General features: G+C 49.1%; 1 protein-coding gene across 1 annotated transcript in view; it reads right to left on the bottom strand.

Annotated features, from left to right (window-relative positions):
* Positions 1-20,940, bottom strand: part of LOC122391400 (rho guanine nucleotide exchange factor 2-like) — a 105,037-nt gene that overhangs the window by 74,168 nt on the left and 9,929 nt on the right. The window contains exon 4 of the mRNA XM_043385254.1: positions 7,147-7,235. Within this exon, the coding sequence (XP_043241189.1) occupies positions 7,147-7,235 (89 nt within the window). The remainder of the gene's footprint in view (positions 1-7,146; positions 7,236-20,940) is intronic.

Below are 20,940 nucleotides of genomic sequence, written 5' to 3'. Positions count from 1 at the left end.
TACACGCACACTACAAAATTAACCATGCGGCATTAGCTTCTCATTCACCTCACTGTGCATACCTGCTGACAAGACCTATGTAGTAACTAAGTTGTATAAATTGACTCCAGCTTCAGAAAGTACGGCCACACGATGTAAAATATCGTTGATGTGGGGAATGACAGTCACTTTGTGATTGCAATTGGCGTTAGTGACCTTTACACTGGTGAGGCAACAATTTAAAAACTAAAAATAACAGACTGCAGCGGTAGCGCCCAGGTCACGCAACTGAAATATCTGAAGCTATTACACGGTGGTTGACCGGCAATACAAACAGCCTGGCATAACATTATGAAAGTGCATTTATAGTATTGCAGACTGGTGACATCACCCAGACATCATACCCCGTGGCATGGAATCACTCCGTAGTGAAACCTCATTCAGTTTCATATTACATTGATATCAACATAACCTTGCTGCCTGACCAATAGGTAGTAGGTACACAAAATAACGCCGCCATATTGGACAACAAGGACGCATCACCCCTGCTACTGTTCGGCAGAGCCGCCGTCCAGCCGGCGAGTCCGGCGCACCCCGCAGTCAATCTCACATGAAAGTCGGCCGACTGCCGGCAGCCGCAATCGCCGGCCGGCACGATGACGCGCCTGGAGTGGGTGCAAACAGCGCCGAAATTGGAGTTCAGCCGCGCGCAGCCCGGCTGATGAGCCCGGCCTCGAGTGGCGCCCGGCCCACGAATGGTTTGACCGACAGCTGATGTCGGATTCACGAATAGACTGTCCCGGGCGATGAAGGACCGTTGAGGCAGTGACGCACCAGCTCGGTCGTCGTCCCTGAGACTCGCGTCTCGGCGGGCCGGGCGATAGCCAGCGATCATCGCCAGGGATCGACGGCCGCAGAGCGCCGCTCGGGCGTCCATTCTGTGGTGAGACACTGCTCGTCTGGTCACTCTGAATAGCGCTCCAACCAGACCACCGGTAGGACCGCTGCGCCGACGGCAGGGCGGGACGAGAGCGTGTATCGCCCGCGGCTCGCCGGCTCCGGGCAGCCGGAGCACCGTCAGAGGAGGGGATGTGTTTGGTTGGGAGCGGCCGGTGACGGCCAAGTTTACCATCGCCCCGGCCGGCAGGGGACAGCCCCCGGGGCTCGGCTGCAGGGCGGGTCCGATCCGGTCCGGCTCAGCGGCGAGCCCGCCGTGAGGTGCCCGATCAGAGACTGGTGCAAGGCCAACATCGCACCAGGGCTTTGCGTCAGCACAGCGCGTCACAAACAGCACGGTACCGGCCGACCCAGCCCGCATCCCACCGGGGGCCCTCCCCCGACCCCGACCCAGATCCCCGCCCCAGGGACCACCCCTGCGTCAGCGCGTGCTCCGTCACCCCTACAATCCAGCCCCTGGCAACGAGCGATACGCGGCCCGGCCGGCGCGCGAGCCATCTGCGAAATGGGCCACTTCTCGCACCGATAAACGTCGACCTGTGAAGCGACGCTTGTTAGGAATAGCGCTCCGCCGCGTCCACGATGTGCTGTGACTAACGCCGGCAGCGAGCGGGGCGTCATCGCACCGCCGGCGGCCGTCTGACATTCTGCTCCGCAAACACTGTCAGAACTCGGCCAAAACAATGGGTGGAAATAGCCGCGCGCCGAGTGAAAATAGCCACCGCCGAGTGAAAATAGCCACCTGTCTTCGAAGTGCGCCTGCCGTTAAACGAGATACGACTGATGCAACGTTCAACAACATCGCCACGGGAGATTGTGAGGTGATACTATGAACACAACTGGTGAGATGCGTCATGACAGGTAACAATGCCCTGAGTGAACAGTGATAACAGAGAAACGATGCAGCTCGACAGATAATTTTATATGAACATCACACGTTCACGTTTTAACATTTTATCCCGCAAAACTTTTACATACCTTTGACCAAGAATTCAGATTCACCATCATAACTACTCACCCAGCCCTTCCGGTGCCCTGCTGGCCAGCTTATGGTCACACCCCGCCCCCTTCCGGGTTTGGTGGCGACTGATCTGCCGGGGCTGCCGCTGAAGCGCAGGTTTACACCACGCCGGCCCAGCTCGGCCAAACAGCTGATTCTCCGGCGAGTGAGCCGCCAACAGGAAGGGTCGACACGGCCCGGCCGGTGCGATGAACGGGTGGCGACGCTGACCTTTCGGCAGCGCGATGCGGAACGATATGGCGGGACTGGCCTGGTGAAAACACCGGTCGAGGGAGGGTTTATACCGGCAGTGGACACTGGTATGCCGGGCGAGAGCAATACTGCAGCTGGTAGGGGTGACAGAACGCAGCTGGATGGTGCTAATGGTCGAGTAGGTCAGTAACTATGAAAAACGCAACCAACTTACGGGGGATGGTACCAAAATATTGGGCTCAATTGAAGTGTTACCACGATGGGTTAGTGATTGATCAATTTGTCAAGTAACATAAGATCACGATATATGTAGAAACGCTACGTGACCGACCTAGCCTCAGGTGAGCCTTGGGAAAATTCCGAGGTAACATACAAATAGTAACATATCATTTGGTGATATAAAGTGAAAGACAGTTCTACCTAGCCAATAATGTGAGCTGTGAGTAGCATAACATGACACCAACATCGCTGATTGATCACTGCTGCAATCAGCGGCGATCCGTACGTACGAAGCACGTTTCCGTACATATACGTGCTGAGTTCCAGGCGGTAATCACCGGCGACCGCTAACTTGGAATAATGCGATTCTACTACAAGCTCCGCCGCAGTGCCGGATGAAATTATCCCCACAGAGACGACCAAACTAGCTCGCTCTAGTGACGGCAGACCGCAGAAGGAACAGAGGGGCGCATGGCCAGAGGGGAAATATTACGTGTGGTTAAGCACTGAATGACACTGCTGCTCGAAGGCCTCGATGCACATCAAAAATTGCATGGAAAGGCAAGAGAGTGAAAACTGGCGTAGCTATCATACAAGTAATCTTGGGCGTAGCCACGTCGATATGCTGAGCTCGATCTGCGGACGATATGCGGACGGTATGCTGAGCTCCTAATGGGCGGCATATACGGCTGACGACACAAACGCCATAAGGACCCACCGTGGGTCGCCGATATGACAAGGAGGTCACGGCGGAGTGTCATGTATTGGCTCCCGGCGTTCGGTCGGCGCCGTGTCTCTCCCTGACCCCTGTGCCCGCCCGGCACACCCGGCACAGAAGGGCGCCGCAGTAGCTCATCGGCACCGGCAGCGGGCGCTGAATTATTTGGGCCAATTTGTGGCGCGGCACGCCCGTACCGTGGCGCACCTCCCGCGGGGTGCATCGGAGATCGGCAGACAGTGGCGGAAAAACAGTACCGAGACCATTTACAGCCGTGTCGCCGCTCCTCGATGTCGAAAATGTACGACACAAATACACTAAAATACACTTCTAGTTCTGAGAACGTTCTGAATTTAACATACCCACAAATTTCACACAAGGACAGGTACAGTCCACAGCAGAAGTAATGTGCGGTTTCAGTCATGGGTATGTTCTGCTTCTAAAGCTTAGGAACGATTAGCCAGACTCAAATGAAACACTGAATTTAGCTTACATGTATCGTCACCCTTGCAGCTGCAACTTTATCTTCTGGCGTCTTCTTTTCGATCACTCCGCATTAAAAAATCGTCAGTCAAAGCCATCCGTTGAGATTGGTAAAACCGCACATTACTTTAGCGGTGGGCTGCACTACCACAGCCATATGCTTCCTCTGTTTCGCACCGAAAGGAACGAGTTTTAATGATCAATTATGGCTGATTGAGCGAGTCAGCGACGTAAACTGATGAATGTGTCTGAGCTTTAGCAATTGGACTTAAAGAGCCCCAAGTTTAATAAACTTATATCAATTAGCGCCGAACAGCTCAAGGCAGGACAGTATCCCATCATGCATGAAATGAGCCTGAAGTAGGAACTACACCGTAACTACCAGACACGATCGTTGCCAGGACACCTCACTAATATGCTGAGTCTGAGTTAATGAGGATCAGGCAGACATCGGGATGATTGGAGAACAACCAACCCACGAGTAGCTGTTATATGTTGGAAGGCAGCGACGGGACAGGGACATGATCAACGTGACTGCGGCAGACAGACCGAAACGAGCAGTGCATAAGTCTGGTCATATAAATATCTTCTATGGGACAGTGTGCCATCGGTTAACTTTAAATGTGTCCGGAGAGACAATATTGTGAGTCGTCAATGCTATCTTCAGCGTGGAACATTACTTCATGAGTTAGGCGACCCAATATGGTTCAATACTAAATGACATTTAAGTTTTCCTGTGGGTAACCCACTACTCTCTGAACGGCTCCTGAAAGACAATGCGACAAACTCGCCGAAGAAAACAATAATGATGAAAAGCAAGGCCCTGCCATTCAGCAGAGGGAAAAAACATTACAATGAGTCGAGAAAATAAGATGTCGACATTGAAAACACTACCCCTGCTCCGATGTGATCGCTCTTGCACAATGGATTATGTTTGTATCTTTATTCTTTAGGGCTTATACTGTTTGTGACTTTAATACTAGCATAACTATATGTTAGAAATCATAGTATTGGACATTGGCACAAATGGCATTTACATTTTGACCCCCGCCCCCCCCCCCCCCCAAAAAAAAAAAACAGAAATCAGTTTCCCATTAGCTTTTTTATAAGAAAAACTATATGCAGTTAGTTTTAATGGCAGGTCAACTATGTGACCAAGGGTGGGAACTGAGAAGTGAGCGGCCGACCTAACCTCAACTGGCTCCTGGTCCGGCGGCGTCACGGAGCTCCTGTCGGCGTCCCGCACTGACCCCTGACACCGTCGGCCGCCGGCCCACACTGGGGTGCCGGCGCCGCCGAGCCGTCTGGCCGGCCGGCGCGCGCACGCTGACCGCCTCACCGGTATACCGGCAGCGGAACAACAGGTGGCCGGGGACCGCGGACCACACCCGCACGGCACCGCACAGCGGCCAGGTTCGGTCCCAATCGGCGGACTTTTGAGGTGTAGCACGGCCTCGTCAGGGTCGGCTGACTGGTCCTACGATCGCAGCTCAGCGATCATAGCTAACTGTTTGGTTATACGAGCCAGACACTAATCCAAACACATAGGAAATTAGGGCACATGGGAAATCCCTACAGAGGTTGAGGCTAGACTCTTCCGACTCTTCAGAGCCCTGATGTCAGAAGAAAAGTCACTATATCATCCCCTATGGTGAATAATGAGTATGCGTACAACAAACGACTAACTGACCATTTGCCTGACCGCAGGCGCCCTGTTATGACCAGACCCACCTCTCAACTGCGGGCTCATCCGAGCAGACATCACCCACACCTGTCCCCATATCCCTCTCCTACAGGAACTGCCACACCACAGGTGCCCTCTGTGCCACCCCGCACATCCCGTGGACGCTGCTCAATCAGTCATATCCGTGCCGATCTCATGTCACAGCACATGTGAGCACGCTCTGTGCCGTGTTCACTTTCAGGATAGCCGATGACAAAACCAGGGGCCGCTTTAGAGGAAACTATGAATCCGTGGCCTTTCAAATGTTATAGGCAGTGATATCCAGATAAGCACGTTTGCATTTTCATAAAAACGACGATTTGACGAGAATCATCATGCATTGAAGTTAATATTTTATCGCGAATAGAGCTGTGGCCGAGCATAGCTACAAAAGCCGGGAGCATGTCCCCAATGCCCAGCACGGCCTTCCTACAGGGTGTTTCACAATAAACGTTACTTTTGGTAAGCTTTTAAAATGACCTCAACTATTCGTATGCCCATAAATTCTATATTCATTTTGTTGCAAATTCTTTCGGGTTTTTTATCCTTACAAAGACTATGACGAATCATCAACTGCATTCTTTATGTACGTACATGTCCACACCATCAAAACGGGTCAATTCTGTTAAGCTTCAGGGTTAAGCTTCACAATGAATGTTGCTTTTCAAACGACGATGTTTCAGTGACATGTATTACATATGGCTCATGAGTATTACCACATGAGACAGCAGAACAGTAGGACTGATGAACATATAACTTTCAGTTCAGCACCCTTCACGGGTCCTCCACTATGCCACCCTTCCGTCTGACCTTTTCAAGCAGATTTTCTGGGATCGCCGTCCGATCAGGAGGCGGGGCTGGTCTCGTGTTTCCAGTCTTCTGGAACCTTTCTACCACCCGTTTGAAAAACATTTTTGACGGAATATCCTTCCTCCTTTTAAAATGGCTACCGAAACTCCGTCGCACTGCGGTCAGACTCCGCAAAGCGCCGTAATGCATGACCACCCATACCGCCTCATCATCTGTACACGGCGAATTGACCCGTTTTGACGGTGTTGGCATTGCACGTCCATACAGATGGAACCGTTGACGGTTTGTAAAAAAAAAAATATAAGGACTAAAAACCGCAACAAATTTGCAGCAAACTGCATATAAAATTTACGCGCTTACAAACAAGTAAGATCTTCATTTAAGCTATTCAAAAGTAGCATTTATTGTGAAACACCCGGTATATCCGCTGGTGCACCGCAGTGCACAATAGAGCGTGCTCTGCGGCGACAGTGCAGCAGAGTGGAACCACGGTACACGGTATGACTCTGAATACCGACCCGTATCGCACATTCCTCTGCGTTTTACTGAGTACCGGTGCGCTGGCGGCTACTACAAAGCGACACAAAGCGATTTGGCCTCGCCACGGACGTTGATGCTAGTTGGAATAGCGGGATCAGAGGGGGTAGTCGGGACCTGTGCACAGGTCCCGACTATTCCATTTAACCACAGCTGTGGTTAAATGGAGAAAAGCGTTTGACGTGAAATAATCAAAGTCCATTCTGCTGCTCGTTAAGTGTGAACGGATCGTCATATCATAGAGCCGATGACTCCCAGTTCCATGAGCAAGAGATATGGCCAACCTCTGAATACCAACGGAATAAAAACACAAGCGATAAGGTTCACCACGTTTACCAATTGAAAACCAGTTTAAGTTCATCATGAAGCTCGCACCAGCACCCCACACCAGTACCAGTACCAACACCAGCAGCCCCAGCACCTGGACACCCACAAACAAGACGCCCACCTCACTCAGAGGCACATTCCATCACCTGCAGCCACCACCAGCCCGCCCCGGCGACTGACCTTGTGTGCTCCGCGGTCTCCGGCCGCCGTCAGCTGCCGCATCCTCTGGATGTCCTCCTGGAGCGCGTGCAGATGGCTGATGTTATCCTCTGGAGACGAGGAGCACAGGTAGATCAGCGGCGGCCATGGACTGCCCGGAGGCGCGTGCGACATCAGTACGGGAGGAGTGGATGGGAGAGAGTGTGAGGGAGGCGAGGACGGCAGAGAGAGCGACGGAGGCGAGAGACCCGAGGGAGGAGGAGAGGAGGAGAGCACGCGGAGGGAACAGGAGCGTGACAGAGGCACCGACTCGCCGAGAAGTGGATGACACGAACAGGGAGAACAGGATGGAGAGGTAGGCGGCGGAGAGGGAGGGGAGACAACGCGAGGAGGAGAAGAGGAGATGATAAGAGGCGGAGAGGAGGGAGGTGGAGAAGGCGAAGAGGATACGATCAGAGGCGGAGAGGCGGGAGGAGGCGGGGTGTAAAAGATCATCGGAGGCGACGAGGAAGTGTGCGCGTAAGACCTCAGGTTCGGACATCGCGGCGGGGGCGAGGATGACGATATAGACGGCAGACTCTCGTCGAGAAGCGGCTGCAGCGGCGGAGAGGACGGCGGGCAGTGATGGGTCGGTGTTACGGGGACCGGCGGCGCTCCCGGGGCAGCAGGCAGTCCCGAGGGCGGTTCGGGAGGCGGTGCCGGCGGCGATGACTCGCAGACATCGTCTGACAGTGTCTCTGACGAGTCGGGAGGCGGCGGCAGCGGCGGCGGCGACTCGACCGAGCTGACCGGTGAGGTCAGGGTGACAGCGGACACCGGACACCGGCGCGGACAGCGCACCAGCACACGCGTCTGCAGCATGGCTGGCTGCACCACCACCACCACAGCCGGCCGACTGCCGAGTCGACACGTTCGCGGCGCCCGCACCCGCGCCGGCGACACTGACACACTGACACACACCGGGAACATGCAGGCGGGCGGGGACATGACCACGACCCCTCCCCAGCCCCCGTCCCCCGCTCAGGACACGGTGTCTATTGCAGCTCTCCATGCACAGTATGAGATGACGAAATAGTACGATTATGTTGTGACCACTGACCGCAGGACGCCGGGAATCAGCGGATGGTGCTGATGATGACATGTTTCGCCTTCACCCATAGACGTTGGTCTGTTCGTTTGTTGGGGGTTAGGGGCGCGCCGACTGCGAGGTCATTTTGCGCCCATTCATAGGCGTTGGTCATCGGCACCCATTACATATATAAAAATCAAAACGTCCGTATGTATGTATGTACGTATGTATGTATGTATGTATTAGAGTTGCAAAATTTCCCCCAAAGGCTGCTACCGGCACCGCCCCGCCCCACAAAAATTTTCTGGGATACCGGCATGCTACCACGACCCAAGCAAAAACACCACCAAATTACCGGCATACTAAAAAAACCTGCAATGTTGATTCTAGCTTACCCCTACAAGAGATGCCACACTTTGGCAATTTCAGTACCCATCCCAGTTCCCACCCAGCAGCCACCCAATGTCCAACCTAACTACGAACAGGATGATTTTGGCTCAGTTGGCCCCACAAATACCCACAATTTTGAAACTCAGTTCCAGTCTATAACTGTTAAAATATCACGTGTAATCAAAGAGGTATTGCCTACAAAAAAGCAGTAAGAAAAAAGCATCAAAAAAAGCAATGACAAAAAGAACTTAAATTCCTGAATTGTTTCTGAAGACTGGACAGTTCAAGTTAGCAGTAATCACATTAACATTTCAGAGGTGTTCTACTATTCCACATTCTCCTAAAATGTTGCAGGAACCTACCAACCAAAATCAAATTTTGAAATCTAGATGGCTACAACATAAAAAGTACCTACAGATTCGGCCATGTGCCTGAGGAAGCGAGATCAACACCTTTTTTTCCTTTTCGCCATGGCTTGCTGGCTCATGAATAAGATACGAATCATTTGAAAAAATGTGAAAAACTCACTTGTCCTGAAAACAGTCACCAAATAATATGCATAAAAACGATATAATAACCGCTTTCTCGAAGAATCTTCCTCTCCAAACACAAGGTTATCAACTATCAAAGATTTCGAAACAGATGCGCCATAATAACAGATACTTTTAACCAGCTGATTAAATTGCTGCAAAAAAAAGTTTCTGAACTGTAGCAAACTGCCTCATAAATGATTGTTGATGTAAACGATCCAAAACGATATTGAATTCTGATGTAATCAACATTGTGAGTTTAGTTCACTACAAGAAAATGCATTCCCTTTCAGGAATTAAACCAAAAAGGCATACGAATAAATATTACGTCATCATCTTACATCCTTCCATCAGGGGAGAGAAGATGTAAAAAGTCAATCCTTGGTTCCCCTGTTATTCTGCGCCACTTTGTTTATTTTGTATGAATATTGTGTTTTCTTGTAAAGATGAGACAAAATGCCAGTTTATTTGATTTTCATTTCATTTTTGGGACCAAAGTCAGGCTCAGGGCTACCTAATACCTGCCTTTTCAGCTGGATTTTCAGTGTCAAATACTTTGTAGAGTATCTCAGACCACATCTCAGGACTCAAGGCCAGTTTCCAAACAATGTGTTTTGTGGTGTTTTGATTCTGCCTTTTCCTCTAGGGAACGTTGTCATGAACATTTATTTATTTTGTTGTATTTTACCGATTAGGGGAAAGTGGGGTAAGACGGTCAGGGTAGGTAAGACGGGCACCCCTTCTGCAGACCAAACCAATAGCGCTACGAGCGAGAAAAATTAGGACCAGAATTGCCTTTCCCACTACACATCACCATTGAAGTGTGGTGAATTTGTGTTCGGTCGATAATCTTTTATTTTGATTTCTTTAAAACACGCATTTCATTGAAAACATCCATAATGTATTTTGCAAGCTTTTGTGTGCAGCACTATAGAGTTAAAAACTCGCAATCACTTGTGGTACACTCATATGCCACCAGTGTTCATTTACCGCGGATTTGCTTTGTTTGCATCAAATTGTCCACAGAGAACAATCGTGCTGAACTTCTGACATTGAGTTTGGGGTAAGACGGGCAACTATGAATCCAATGGGTCTGTAATGGTGAAAATATTTTTGTTGCTGTAGGAAAAAAGAAGCATTCCTAATTAAAATATGATCGATTCCGATACTCACAGACATGTTCGCAATATTCCTTCGGCACAGTTTATTCTCGAATAATGAATGTGAAAAGGGTTCTACATGGCTTCTGAACTTGGGCTTATATACGAGCATACGCCTTCTGCACGAATCTCGTATACTGTCATTTCCGAAGCACTTGAGACCAACGAGCGACTGTATCAATGCGGCTAATCTCGGGCATTTGTTGCGAGCTGTGCTGGTTGGTGAAAGAAGCTGGCCGTCTTGCCCTACCCATGTGACCGTCTTACCCCATGGGGTGGGGTAAGACGGGTTTTTGCAAGGTTTTGCAAAAATAGCTGCAGTTTATTTGTTGAATCAGGTCTGAGTCTTAGCTTCTGACAAATGGAAGTAAAATGTCTAAAGAAGGTTTTCACTCAGTTTCCCGTTTCTATGGTGTTTCTAACGGGCCGAAAAATGGCTCCAAAGTTAAGGTGCCCGTCTTACCCCACTTTCCCCTACATACCATTAGACTTACTGATTGATCGAGCTTTTGCAGCATGAATAAGTATTCTTCCATTTATTGACCACAGTAGATTCTTGACACTCCTAATTATAACGAAACCTGTGAATCGCTGAGGTCCATGTGTTATCCATTCCCTACCCTTAGCAATGTAACTTCTACCACAAAATGTATTTTGCAGTGGCTAATATTGCTGTTATTATAATTTGATAGCCTCTTAGTGCCCAAAGTTTAAACCATATGCTGATATTTTCTATTTTTGTGTAAAATCAAAAATACCGGCATGCTACCGGCAAGACATGCCAGATACCACGAAAAAACCTGCGGTAGTGAAAATTTACCGGCATGCCGGTAGTGCGGTAGGGAAACTTTGCAACTCTAGTATGTATGTATGTGACGCGTCAGTCACGCTTGGCGGGCTATTGCTCTGGAACGGTGCGCCTTAGGCTCAGTTTCTTCGCTTGCAAAACTGGGTGAAATCCACAGGGGAGCACTGCCGCTTCAACCCTATTGGCCGTAGTGTCTAACGGTGGCGGCCATATTGCGCAGACCAGGAACCGGCCGCCGCCTGTGTTGAGGAATAGGGATTTCGGGACCTTGATTTAAGTTTGCGGCCGCCATATCCGTTACGTTCAAGTTACGTAGATACGGAACCCGGCATCTTACGCAGAATTGAGTGGGGAACACGATCGTATCTTCAGAATTCCTCAAATTCACTCGCCGGACCTACATTTGCCCCGGCCGAGGGGGTTGATTGAACCCACCTCGCTAATGCGCCGCTAATTAAACTAGAATTAAGCGGTAAAGTGGTCGTATGCGGCAAAGTATAACGCAGAGTGACTGGTAGGAACCCGCTGTAAGGGTCTCAGGTCAACCGGTGACCTCTGAGGTCAGGTCAAGTGATCAAAGGCATGGGTTCGGTTTTTGGTAAATAACTTCGCCAAAAATGGCCGTAGACCCGCAATTTTGGCATCATCGTGTTCAGCTAGCTCAGGCGCATCGAGTGATATACTTTTTGTTCGGGTCAGGTCAACTTAGGGTGTTGACCTCAGGTCAAGGTCAGGTCAGCACCCCAAGGTCACGGAGCTGGTCGAAAGAGGTCATGTCGCATATCATTCGATTCGGCAGGTCTTCCTGAGTCCATTGGTGGCTTTCCCGACTCGCTAGCTCAATTTGATCGGGAGTTATTGAAGAAAAGGCTATGACCCTTGTGACGTCACAGATGACGTCACGCAAGGACAACAATGCAAATGTGAGGCATTGGACCTTGCAAGGAGTGCATGAAATCACGATTCTATATGCTTGAGATAGTTTCAGATCATTCCCGGCGCCAAAATAGCAATTTCCATATTTCCCCATTGACTTATAAGGGTTTAACGTGTAAGTTCCCTGTAGTCGAGGATTTTTTAAGATCAGGGCCTCGGCTAAGGAATTTTGACTGGTGGGCCACTTGGGCAGCGACATGGACTGACCTTCGTAGCCATAGCCCCCCCCACAATTTTCGATTTCTCCCCAGATTTCGGCCACTTTATTCTGCAAAAAACGTCAGGATGGCATTAAAAAATGTAAAAAAAAAACGGGGCTCGACCCCCCCCCCCCCCCACGAGGAGAGAGTAGGGTCCCACAACCCTTTCAGTGGTGATACTCCGGCGGTGCACATAAAATCGCACAAGTATGCACAAAATATTGACGCAGATTATAAAACTTTGGACGATAACTTACGGCCGATCGGATGTTAAAATTCAGCGAGCCCTGAGTGGATCGCTCGCCGACTAGTCGAAGATTCGGAAGCGGTCGGACGGGATCGGGCGTTGTCGGGTGGATCGGGAGGAATTGTGAACAGCACGAGTGCAACTTTATATATAAAGTGGGTTGTAGCAGGAACCCCAAAAGGGGGTTGTAGCGGCAACCCCAACATCTCTGAAAATGATCATTAAGCCTATTGGTGTCGCATGGAAAAGAATTGACTCAAAAGCCCAAGCGCACTGCGCGACCCTAATATTTTCTTTAAAAAAAGTTATGTACACCTCTGGTGAACAGTGTCCCAAACTTCAGATTTCTCTTGCGGGTGTCTGAGTGGAAAATTCTAGCCACCCAAAATGTGAGAGTGGAAAATTATCCAAGTCTTATTCTTGAGTGTCATCTTCAGCCCAAATGAGAAATTTTTGGAACGCTGACTGTGAACGGTTCGAAATTCGTCCGACTGGTCAGATGTGTGACTGCAAGCATCATACCGGTCGTGAAGACGCATATTATCGCTTGCAGACTTCAATCGGCTGGAAGTCGCCGACACTACCTCTAGTTTGACTCTGGCTTGTATATCGTGTATATCGGCGAGCCGTCTGAGATCGCTCGCAGGCTTATCCCCGATCGTCTGAACTGGGCTGTTCTTTATTCGTAGTTTTTCTTGTAACCGACTGGTCTGCGGCAGATGCTTATGTGACTGCAACCACTCGATCGATCGGAAAGCTTGCAAGAACTCTCGCAGACCTCGATCGGCTGGAGGCCGCCGACACTATCTGTAATTAACAGAGGCAGACGTCTTTCACGATTATTGCATGAAATTTAAAGCCTCGGTCAAACTTCACCGGATTGGACCAACGGACGAGGAACGGACGAGAACTGTCAGCGTCCGGTGATGTCCGTTTGTTTGTCTGTTTGTCATCCGTTAATATCCGTTCCATGTCCGGTGGTGTCCGGTTGAGCACACCGGACACCACCGGACATGGAACGGATATTAACGGATGAGAAACGGACGTCCAACGGAAACGAACGGACATCCCCTGGACATCACCGGACGCCGTCCGTTTCTCGTCCATTGGTCCAATCCGGTGAAGTGTGACCTACGGCTGTCTCAAGAAACCGGGAATGGTGATGGTATTAGGCGGGCAACGACGATCATTTTTTTAAGTTGCGGGTACTATAGTCCACTTTTTACCCCAAGAGGATATTGCAAACAATAGGTTGAAGTTTTTTCACAAGAATGTGTTTCACCGATGTGTATTTTATCAGCCTGAAAATGTACGATAAGATCTGCTAATTCAATTTGAAATGTGAACAATGTGAAAACTTAGATTTTTCGGAAAATTACTGGTGGGCCAAATCTTTGAGGCTGGTGGGCCATTTCGGGTCACTGGTGGGCCATTTGGCCCACCAGTTAACATGTTAGCCGAGGCCCTGTTTAAGATGTCATCTTGTTCTCCACTCAATTCTGCGTAGGATGCTGGGTTCCGTGTCTACATATCTTGAACGTAACGGATGCAGCGGCCGCAAACGTAAATCGAAGTCCCGAATTTCCTATTCCCCAACACAGGCGGCGGCCGCTTTCTGGTCTGCGCAACATGGCGGCACCGTTGGACACCATCTGGCGGCCGATGCGCCTTCCACATTATAGAGTTCAGTGGTGAAATCAGAGCCGGAAGGTCACTGACCTTTGGCAATGAATACCGGAACAGAGCACCGCCGGCCAAAAGGAGACGCAACATTTATTCTGGCAATAACTCGGCCGCTACTGGGCCGATTTGAATGAAAATTGATTTATTACGCTGCGCGTAATGCTGTCCCTCTAGTTTACATGTATAAAAATCAGAACGTCCGTATTAGAGATGCCACTTTTGAACCCGCGAACCCGCTTTCTGCGGGTTTTCAAAACCCGCAGGGTTTTTGGCGGGTTCGGGAAGCAAAACTTGTAGTGTGGCGGGTATTTGGCGGTCAGACTTAAGAACCTATAAATTTTATTTTATTTTTTTTTTTTTAGATGCAAAACACAATGCCAAGTGCATTTGCTCAGGTTAACAATACAATATTCATCAAAACAACTTTTAAAACAGAACCAAATATAAAAATATATCAAGGAAGCACATTTCAAATGCAAAACTGAAAACAACCAGCAATAGCATCCACAGTCTAGCAATGACCAAACCAGGGTACAAGCAACAAACTACAAAACATAAATAAATGCTGATGAAAGCATTCCATAAAACATAAAAGAACCTGAAAGCAAACTTATAGGAAGCTGAACTGAAGTCTATGTGCAGTGTGCACTAGATATACACTATGGAAGAACCCAGAATAAAATGAGATGTTGAAAATCAGAGCAAATGCCACATGTTACTTTATTTGCGTCTGGTCGGCATAAAAAAGAGCTATCAGCTAAACAAAATTTGATGCAAATTCATTGATTACCTATCCTACTCTATGTTCTGTCCCACCCTATATTACGAAAATAACACACCAATTACCCTTACAAAAAAATCAAAATATTGACTGGCATGCGGCCCAAACATAACGCAATACAATACTGGCGCACTTCCGACATTCTGACAAGGATTGGCATTTGACTTCGTCAATTTTGGTCTCTGAGGCGAAGGAAAGCTGTCATTGATGACGCAATAATAATTTTACAATCAATTTTTCTGTCTTGATTTTTGAATACCTCAAAATAGCAGTTATACATGTTACAAAACCACATAGCTGGTCGCATTTATTTCTTTTGTTTTTTTTTACGTCCTTATCATTTGTATGCCGAGAGAACCAGCCGGAGAACATTACTAAGACCAATGACCATCTATAAAATTATTACATTTAATTTAGTATTTACTGTCTCTTTATTTCCTAACCGGTGATTAACCTCTGAATTGTAAAACTTTAGCTGTTGTGTAAAATAATTTTATCAGAATGGCACATGAATATGCAATATACAACGGTGTTTTCGCAACAAGTTCGCACTAACTACGGCTGCAATAATTTAGTCGCTGTAACATTCCTTGCAATCAGCTGTTGGTGACGCTTCTGACGCATGTTTCCAAAAATGCGTGGTTCATTGGTGGTTAGTTGGATTTTGCTGGGATTTTGCATGATTTGTTTTATGTGTAGATCGACTGGATACTAGGGTGACACTTATTTATAGGGGGAAATCCCAAAATGAAGATTTCAACGCGCGAAAGCCTGCACGTGGTGTGAAATCATGAGAAAACACCTCCTGTGAAGTTTCAGGTCAATCGGACATATTTAAGAGGTGCCCCAAAGCCAATATGGCGTTTGATGCCCTCTTCTGCTAATGCTTCCTCCCCCAACACGTCGCATAGCTCGAGCCTCGGCGGTGACCCCGCAGATTGCAGCTGCGCTCGATCGAACAAGAACATCTGACCGGAGTGCTGTCCACATCCTCCACGCTGCTGCTGAGGCGTACAACCCGATCCCCCAGAACCTTGTAGTCAACCGGGAGTCGATCCAACGACACCGGAGGCGCGTCAGGGAGGATGTGGCGAAGGAGATCCGGAAGACGTTTGCTCCGGGCGTACCCCTCGTCGTCCATTGGGACGGAAAGATCGTCGCTAATATCACCAACACAAAGGCATCTGAGCGCCTTCCCATCCTCGTTTCTGGGGATGGCGTTAACAAGCTCATGGAAGTCCCACGCTTGCCCAGCGGGAAGGGTGACGATGTTGCCACCGCGGTTGTCAGCTGCCTGGAGGATTGGGGCGTCGCCGAACGCGTTTTGTGGGAACGTCTTTCGACACTACCGCTTCCAACACCGGCGTGCGCGGCGGAGCTTGTACTTACGTCCAACAGCGACTCGGGCGGAATTTCCTCCACCTGGCCTGCCGGCACCATATTCTTGAGATCGTGGCCGACAAGTCGTTCGGTGCCTGTCTCGCACAGTCGTCTGGGCCCGATATCCAACTATTTATACGCTTCAAAGTCGAATGGGAATCCATCGACCAGGCGATGTTCGAGCCAATCGAGCCGATCCCGTCCAACAGTGACGAAGTCATTATTGTTCTGCAAGGAGAAACTTCAAAGTACGCAGACTATCGAGAACTCCTCAACTTGACGATCGTTGTCTTGGGTGGCGTTCTCCCTGGAGGAATCAGGATGTCCAAGCCCGGAGCCTACCACCGCGCTCGCTGGATGGGCAAACTGATATACGTAAACTGATCTTTTTATTCCGCGGACAGTTCAAGCTCACCAAGGCGGTGGAGAAGAACTTGGCCCGCTTCGTTCTCTTCTTCGCGACGCTGTATGTACCGGCGTGGTACGAAGCCCCGCTGGCAGCCCGTGCTCCGGCCCAGGACCTAGCTTTCTACCGCTCATTCTTATCCTACGAGGACGAGGAAATCACAAGGGAAGCATCGAAGGCGTTTGGGCGACATCTCTGGTACTTCTCCGAGGAGCTGGTGTCACTCGCTCTGTTCGACGCGAGGACCACGTTGGAGGAGAAGAGGCTGATCGTGGCTTCCTTTGGCCGCGACGGCGCAGAAGATCCGCCCAAGCGGATTTCACTGGAGCCTGACCTGACTGTACTGACGAGGAAGACGCTGCCGGACTTTGCTTCGTCAAGCTCCAAGTTTCTCGTGGACGCCCTTGACTCGTCGGACTTCCTTGAGGTGGACCCGGCCGAGTGGCCGGAACGCCAGGACTACCAGCTCGCCAGCCACCGAGCCGAGTCCCTCAAGGTTGTCAACGATTTTGCCGAACGGGGCGTGGCTCTGATTCAGAGCTACTGCGCCATCCTCACGAAGGATGAGGAACAAAGACAGTTCCTTCTCCAGGCCGTCGAGGAACATTGACGTCGTTTCCCCGACGTCCGCAAGTCGACACTAGATGAGTAACTGTGGTTGGGATTTTGGTTCCTATGAGACCCCCCAGCGAGGGTCGAATGTACGCAGGTCAGCATGGTGTGCTTTTTTGTGTGCCAGGTGTACCTTTTTTACTTTTTGTCGAGACTCCCATCGACGGTCTAATACACGCAGGTCAGCGTGGTGTGCCTTTTTGTATGTCAGTGTGTCTTTTTTACTTTTTGTCGGGGAACATCGGCGCTTCCCAGACGTGCGCTATTCGACGTTAGCTGAGCAGCAGTGAGTGGGATTTAGGCTCCCATGAAACCCCTAGTCAGAGGCTAATACACGCCGGACAGGGTGGTGTGCCTTCATGACAGCGCGTGCCAGGTGTGTTCTTTTAACAAATTGCTATTGGTTGTTGGAGGGGTGGGGATTTTTTTATCGACGTTTTACACCCCCAACGATTCGTTTAAAGCCAAATTGCATCTGTACTTTATCAAAAATTGAATTAAAAATGCGCTATACATTTTTGGTGTACGTTTCCCAAAAAATTGGCTTTGGGGCACCTCTTAAATATGTTCGATCGATGTGAAAATTCACAGGAGGTATTTTCACATGGTTTCACACCATATCCAGGCCTTCGCTCCTGAAATATCAAAAGTTCAAAAATAAGTGTCACCCTACTGGATACTCATTATTCACCGTGTCACTATTTATTTTTGACTGGAAATCGCATATCTTTTTATATCAACATTCATTATGATAACAATATCATTCCAGAAGCCTAACATTGAGAGGGAGCCAGAGTGAAATTTTGATCTTCAGCCAATGCTGAAGGGATAAGGTGAGAGAAAGATTTTACTGAACTCTTTTCAGAAAGGAATTTCAAATGTATTGATGCATCATTCATTTTCCACTATCCAGTGTGCACTTCCTGAGGACTTAGCATAGCATTTTCAAGTCCTTACTATTTGTTTGGCTGTCTTTTTCTGCACAGCAATGAAGCAAGTAAGGTTTATATAGCTCTAGCATTGACCCAGCTGTATTTTTTCTTGCAAAAGCAGGTTTTTAAAATTGCGGGTTTTTTGCGGGTTCGGCTCAGCCAAAATCAGCTTGCGGGTAGTTGTGGTTGGGCAAGGGGTAGCTGCGGGGCGGAGCGGGTAATGAAATTGCAAATTTGTGGCATCTCTAGTCCGTATGTATGTATGTGACGCGTCCGTCACGCTTGGCGGGCTATTGCTCCGGAACGGTGCGGGCTACGGGGGTGAAATTTTGGGCGCAAGTCAGACGCGTGCATCGGTTTGTCGTATCAACTTTTCGAGGGGGTGCGTGCAGCGGTGTGCACGTGGCGGGCGCATCTTTGCGGCATTTTGGGCCGCGGCCGGCTTCGAGCAGAGAGCACGCGCCTTAGGCTCAGTTTAGATACGTGAAGAATCATTGACCTTTTCCTCAAAAATGTAAAAACAATGCCAAAAGTTATATTGAATGCGGTGAGCTTTCGGCTACAAGCCTTCGTCAAACCAACAAAATGACACGATACGGTATCGTGTCATTTTGTTGGTTTGACGAAGGCTTGTAGCCGAAAGCTCACCGCATTCAATATAACTTTTGGCATTGTTTTTACATTTTCGAGGAAAAGGTCAATGATTCTTCACGTATCTATTCTCGCTATGTTCCTCGCTAGAGCACTTCACACCATTAATTTCATCGAACCGAGAAGTAGGCTCAGTTTCTTCGCTTTCAAAACTGGGTGAAATCAGAGCCGGAAGGTCACTGACCTTTGGCAATGGATACCGGAACAGAGCACCGCCGGCCAAGAGGAGACGCAACATTTATTCTGGCAATAACTCGGCCGCTACTGGGCCGATTTTAATGAAAATTGATTCATTACGCTGCGCGTAATGCTGTCCCTCTAGTGTGAATTAAAAAGGAAATGGCACGGAACCAAGGCACCCGCGAAAAGATGGATGTTCCCACTGACGCGTTAATGGGAACATCCATCCAGTTCCCCACACTTCTGTATCATATAAACCGATCGAACTATCTAGTCCAGGAGACGGGACTCTGGCCAAAGGTACCGACGCGGAAGTCAATTACCATTTAACGTACAGTAGATCTGTCAGTCGGACAGATCATATTGCATCCGGATCCCCATCTATCGTTTGAAGAGTTGTCCCTCCACCTAAGCACCCCGCTCCCGCTTACAGTCAACTGGCGCCTGAACTGCCGAACTGTCATATGCCGCGCCGGCGACCGGCAGCACCGCTCTCCACCGCGCCTGTTCACATGACCTGTACGCCCGGAGGCAGAATATTGCACCCAAATCCGCATCGAGCGCATCGATGACACGACGTCGAGAGCCGCAATACCGATCGACTAAGGGCGACCTCGGGGAGGAAAAAGCTGGCCCGCCCGCCCGAAATACCGCCGGTCGAGCCTCGGTCGAGATCAGCAGTAATCAACGACCGGGTCGCGCACCTACCACAGAGGTCCAGCGGCACGGGAAAAATACACGGGAGATCTGAGGCCTCTTGCACCAATGCTTGGATTATTTTGCATCGTACACCCAATCCAAGACTCAAATGTGACAATTTGCATGTCAAATTTACCAAGCACCTGTAGGGTTATGTATTGGGCTATTGCAAACAAATTTACCACCGTTAGATTAGCTTATTCTGAAACCGATTTTTCGATTTTACCTAGCTAGGTAGTTTGGTGCAAGAGGCCTCAGGAATGTCGATACGGACGGTAGGAGACAAGGCAAATGGCAGGTGCAGCGGTACACGCTAGTACCCCTGCGGAGCAGAGCAGTTCTATTTTAAATACTAGTGCTATATATTTTACATACAGTTCTATATAGGCAGACCGAACAGAGCGCCCGATCAAACAGTCCGAGAAAAACTTATGAACCGCCAAGGTTTGCACCAAAGAAGTTCATAAAGTTAACAAAGCATGAACAGGTTCGCACCTCCCACTTCTGTTGTAAGAAGCATAATTGTAATACAGATTATCAAACGATGTCCAAATTGAAGTTCTCGTCACATTACTTAACTGAAAAATCATTTAGGTATTAGTTATCTGATAATCATTCGGCGATCATAACCAGTTGATTGGCAATTTCGGGAACGGTGACCTTATCCGCCGTGTATCCAAGCACGCCTTTATTGATTGTCGATTAGCATAGGAGTATCGGACATTACAAAATGCGTGTCTTGTTGGATTTGTTCCGACGCAGAGGCCCAGAGCCGAAGGTAAAAAACTGGAGTCCAGCCATTGGTATAAATCAGACTCAGATCATATTCGTTAACTCGCGAGCCGCTGCACAGTGGGGATTTTCCGATCTAGCACGTCTTTATTCGTAGAGGGCAAACCATAGGTAGCATTGTAGCCAGATTGTGCACAGATGTTGGCTGGTGTGTCCTGGTGAGAATTTTACCTGTAAATTTGCATAATCAACATAGTATAGGGGTTCAATTGGACCCCCGGCTCAGCAGTTTGGCCCCTGATCTAGCTAGAGCTTCGCGGAAAAATCAAGCGTGCTGCCTATGACAAAATGAGGCCGAATATATCCAATTTCAAAGTCCAAGGTCATTAGTTGACTTTCCAAATCAGTTTAATGACCCA

The sequence above is a fragment of the Amphibalanus amphitrite genome, unplaced genomic scaffold (genome assembly GCF_019059575.1).
Source record: "Amphibalanus amphitrite isolate SeventyFive unplaced genomic scaffold, NRLGWU_Aamphi_draft 000435F_arrow, whole genome shotgun sequence".
Classification (NCBI taxonomy): Eukaryota; Metazoa; Arthropoda; class Thecostraca; order Balanomorpha; family Balanidae; genus Amphibalanus; species Amphibalanus amphitrite.
The sequence above is the reverse complement of the archived record's forward strand: the minus strand, read 5'-3'. Positions and strand labels throughout refer to the sequence as shown.